This window comes from Stegastes partitus, unplaced genomic scaffold (genome assembly GCF_000690725.1).
Source record: "Stegastes partitus isolate 25-593 unplaced genomic scaffold, Stegastes_partitus-1.0.2 Scaffold137, whole genome shotgun sequence".
NCBI lineage: Eukaryota > Metazoa > Chordata > Actinopteri > Pomacentridae > Stegastes > Stegastes partitus.
The window spans coordinates 344186-348622 of NW_007577868.1; the positions used below are offsets into that span (position 1 = coordinate 344186).

At 39.8% G+C, this 4437-nt stretch overlaps 1 protein-coding gene across 1 annotated transcript in view; it reads left to right on the forward strand.

Annotated features, from left to right (window-relative positions):
• The window catches only part of pus7l (pseudouridine synthase 7 like), a 10115-nt gene extending 6101 nt beyond the window's left edge, over positions 1–4014 (forward strand). The window contains exons 8-10 of the mRNA XM_008278901.1: positions 1466–1592; positions 3100–3153; positions 3255–4014. Of these exons, the coding sequence (XP_008277123.1) occupies positions 1466–1592; positions 3100–3153; positions 3255–3584 (511 nt within the window). The 3' untranslated portion in view covers positions 3585–4014. The remainder of the gene's footprint in view (positions 1–1465; positions 1593–3099; positions 3154–3254) is intronic.
• The last annotated feature ends 423 nt before the right edge of the window (positions 4015–4437 follow it).

The following is a 4437-nucleotide window of genomic DNA, read 5'->3' on the forward strand; positions in this document are numbered from 1 at the left end:
GAGCCTATACAGCTTGGAGTAAGACAACATGCATAAAGAGCATGATGTGGTCAAAATACTCATTTGCCTAATAATTCTGCACTCCCTGTACTTTAATTCTCTCAAGATACTAGAATACATATACTCAGAAACCACTCCCATGGCAACCTAGACTCATTTTCTATCAAAAGCACTAAGAATGATTTTTCTGGGGAAATCCAAAAAAAAGAAAGAACATAATGTTTATGCTCAGTATCACTTCCTGATAGCACCAACAGTGTGCATCAGCACTTTACTTAGAATTGGGCATCAACCAGTGACATGCGGTGAGGTTCGTGGCTGGTGAGGCACTGACTTCATCAGAATCTGATTTACAGATATATGCACTCTACACAGTAGCATATTTGCCATTTGATTGGCAGCAGTTTACGGGTTATGTTTCATATCTGCAGTCTTTACACATACAAGCTGTATCCCACAAAATGCACGTTTCATTTTTATTTAATTTTTTAAGTTATTGCGGTCTTCCCTTCACCTTTAAATGAAGTCCATGCTCTGCTCCTTCTGGACAAAATATCGGTTACTTTGTTGTAAAAGTCTCCTTATCTTCCTTCGCTGCACTTGACTTGCTAACTGTGTATTATACCTAGTCCAGCTTGCTGTCACTTACTCTGCAGGCATGGAGTCACAAGAAGCATGTCTGGGATCAGAGTGCTCCCTACCATCAGGAAAGAGAACTGCCTGCCTCACCAAGAACCTCTTCTCAACCGTTTATGATCGCTCAGCATACGAAAAATGTTACACACATACAGTTGGTAACAAAAACACTGAACATTATTATATACATCAGCTGAACCATGGAAAATCAGTTCATATATTAAATGTGTTTGAAACATGTCATTGACGACATCCAGACAGCAGCACGCTGTCACTGCAGGCAGCCAGTGAAGAGAGGGATTGTGCAATCCAAGTGAGGCTCACCTCGCTGCTGCCTCACCGGCTTCTCTTCCAAGCGTTTGAATGGGACATTGCGAAAATTTTGCCATTTTGAGTTCAAAAAACATCAAAGCTGACGAGGCTACATGAAAAAATAAATACTTTATAGTACAAGTCACTGGATAAATATAACCATTTAAATTATTTTATCGTCACATATTTTTTTCTTTCTGTGATGTCAGGTGAAGCTCTGCCTCCCCTGACCGCATGTCACTGGCCTCAACATATAATACAGCAAAGACTCCAAAAAAAAATTAAAAACTGTAACTGGGTCAAGCTCATCCAGCTACAAACAGGAATGTGACCAACATGGGATGAAAGCAAGAGTCGACATCGACAGGGCACGGATAAATAAAACTGACACTACAGCCTTGAATAGCCAGAATGATTTCTGCACTCTGTTTGAGTGCTGTATCATCAATAACAAGGGTTTTCTAACTGTTACAAGGAGAACCTTTGATAACTACGCTGATGTGTTTGTGGTTGTCAGAGTGTGGAACGAGGCAGTGGCACACAGGCTTGCTACTCTGGGTCACAGCGTCAGACAAGGAGACCTGGTGTGGATGCGGGAAGAACAAAACAAAGTGGAGGACTCTGGAGAAACTAGTGCTGCTCAGGTAAGAAGCATAGACAATAGAAAAAAGTAATTTGCTGTGGCATTAATGTCATGTCCCAAATTGTTAAGATGACGGTTAGATCTGGATGCGCAAAAAAAATGCCCCATGAAGCCCACTGTGAGACGACAAGCTGATACAAATATTGCAAACTTAACATAATATCATAGTTTATACTTTTATAGAAACTAATTCTTGAATCGTCCACAATAAAATAGGACTGCTAAATTTCATGGAACATAAATATAAGCAGTCATTGACGACTAAAAAGGTCAGAAAAGAAGAGATGGAGCCTATTAAAAGTATTCCCGCCCCTTTGATTGCTTTTCAACGTGGATCCTTTCACTTCCCTGTGTAAACACATCTCCCCAAATCATGTAAATTAATTAAAAATATATAAGGTAGAATAAGTAATTCCAGTATTTGCCTTTTTCAAGTCCAGCCACATATTCTCAGTTGGATTGAGGTCTGGGCTCTGACTCGGCCACTCCAGAACATTCACCTTGTTGTTCTTTAAATTATTGCTGTAGCTTTGGCTTCACATCGCTTTCTTAGTGGAAAACAAATCTTCTCCTAAATCACAGTTCTTAGGCAGACTACATCAGGCTGTCCTCCACGGTTTCTTTTTACCCTCTACCTTTACAAGCCTTCCGGGTCCTGCTGCTGAGAAGCATCCCCACATCATGATGCTGCCACCACCATGCTTCATAGTGGGGATCGTGCGTTTGTGATGATCGGTAGTGCAGTCACTTGTTTTTTATATTTGACATGAAAGAGTCTTTATTTGCAAATTCGTGTCAAAAAAACGCCTGAGCATGATTTAATGTTAAAAAGCCATTAAAGAAGAAAACTTCCAAGGGCGGGGAGGAGCGGTAAATACTTTTAATAGGCTCTGTGTTAAGTTAGATTTAATGTAGGTGAGTCTTTGCTCCAACTGCAGTAAACATTGTTAAAAACATGTTGTTGGGTTGAAACTGTGACACACCTCGTTACAGAAAACCAAGTATGTGCCTATACACGCCTGTGACGCCAAATCCTTGTGGAGTTCAGATGCAAATGAGGTGACAATGTGGCCTTTCTACCTAAGGCTAGGACTATGATGACTTATATTTTTAAAGGCGAGTGCAGACACAAAATGATGAGGTAGTAAATAAAGGTGGTACTTGGACTCTGAGCCTGAGATCTCAGCAAAATATCAGCTCTGTTTTCTTGGATTTCCAAACGAGGCATCAGCGTTTTTGCAGCCACACCAAGTAGAAAACAGCTCAGTCAGTTTCCCCCCACACTGTTGATACAGTGACTGTGCACTTTAACACAGTTACAACAATATCTTTGCTATGGTTTCATTTTTTTTTGCTGTTGTTGTAACCCAGGGACATGTCAAGCACCTTTCATCAGTAAACAAGATTTATTTAGGGACACATTGTCTTGATCAGAGCATATAATCGAAATGTGACGACATATATTCATCCTGCCTGTGGAATTGACATTTCCTCCTTTGCTTTTCCAGATCCATGTGGTGACAGATGAAGAGGAAAAAGGGGAAGTGTACACACTAGAACAAGTAGGGAGTTTGTGGAACTACTTGTACTTTTACTACAAAATGCAGTTAATTGTGCTTTAAACACTATGCAGTCGCTAATGTGTATTTTGTCATCCTGGCAGGTGTTGTTACCGATGCCAGGAAACACCGTCAAGTATCCAGAAAACACCATGGGGAATTGGTACCAGGAAAGACTGGCCAGAGACGGACTGAATGACTGTCGCTTCAGAGTGAGCACCCTCAAACTGAACCTGCCTGGCTGTTATCGCCCCCTGCTGGCGATTCCACACAACCTCAGCTACCAGCTGCAGAAAGCAGCCAGCAGGGAGGGCGGACAAGCAGGCGAAAGAAAACAGGACTCAGATTGTGACATTCTCACCTTAAACTTTGACCTGAACTCGTCCTGCTATGCTACCATCTGCCTCAGAGAGATCATGAAGTGTGACCCCTAAAGCTCAAGTTGTTGTTTTTTGTGTACACATTCAAGGAGAAAGTCTTTTTTTGTTTGTTTTTTTTGTTTAGAGGAAAACATGCATCTTTTTGTTACAAACACTGTTTTGTACTTTCATTGACCGTGATTATGATATGTTATCAGTAGCCTTTTGATTTCTTGAAGTGCTGAGCAGAAGCGTGCAGTTACACATAAAGAAAAACCTTATAAAAACTTTTAATGAAAATGGACCTCTGCCAAATGTAAATAAATTTAGGTGTAAAAGCATGTAAACAGTGTTTTGTGCCATGAATAAAACCTTTAGAATAAGAGAAATCAATGTACTTTTTATATTCTCCTCATTTATTCAGAAATGTTCGTTTTGTTTTCAATTTCATAGATTCTGTTCAGTTATGTTCAGATTTTCAGTAAATGTGCAGTCTTAACCATTTCAAATGTGTATTCGTAAAAATGTGGTTTATTTTCCATTTTTTAAATGTTTTATCACCCATGTCAAGAGATAAAAAAAAGAAGGAAATGGTCATAATTTTTTAGGTATTTCCCCACACACAAACACTCTTACATTCTTTTTAAACTAAAGAAAAATAAACTAGTGACAAAGGCAAAGAATTTAAAGAAAAAGAAAAAGAACAATTTAGTGGCCTACAACATAAAAGATATGGTTGCATTGTAACCTTGGTTCTCTGAGTGAAGAGACTATCTGTCCACCCAGTTACAGATTTCATAGGTATGGGGAATGACCTCCCTGCTTGTCAGGGTACGTGGATACTTCTTTAAGACACTCCGGCTTTCCTGGTCACACCCCACAGGTCACCTATAAAGCACCTGTGCTGGTGTGAATTCACTGATAGTTT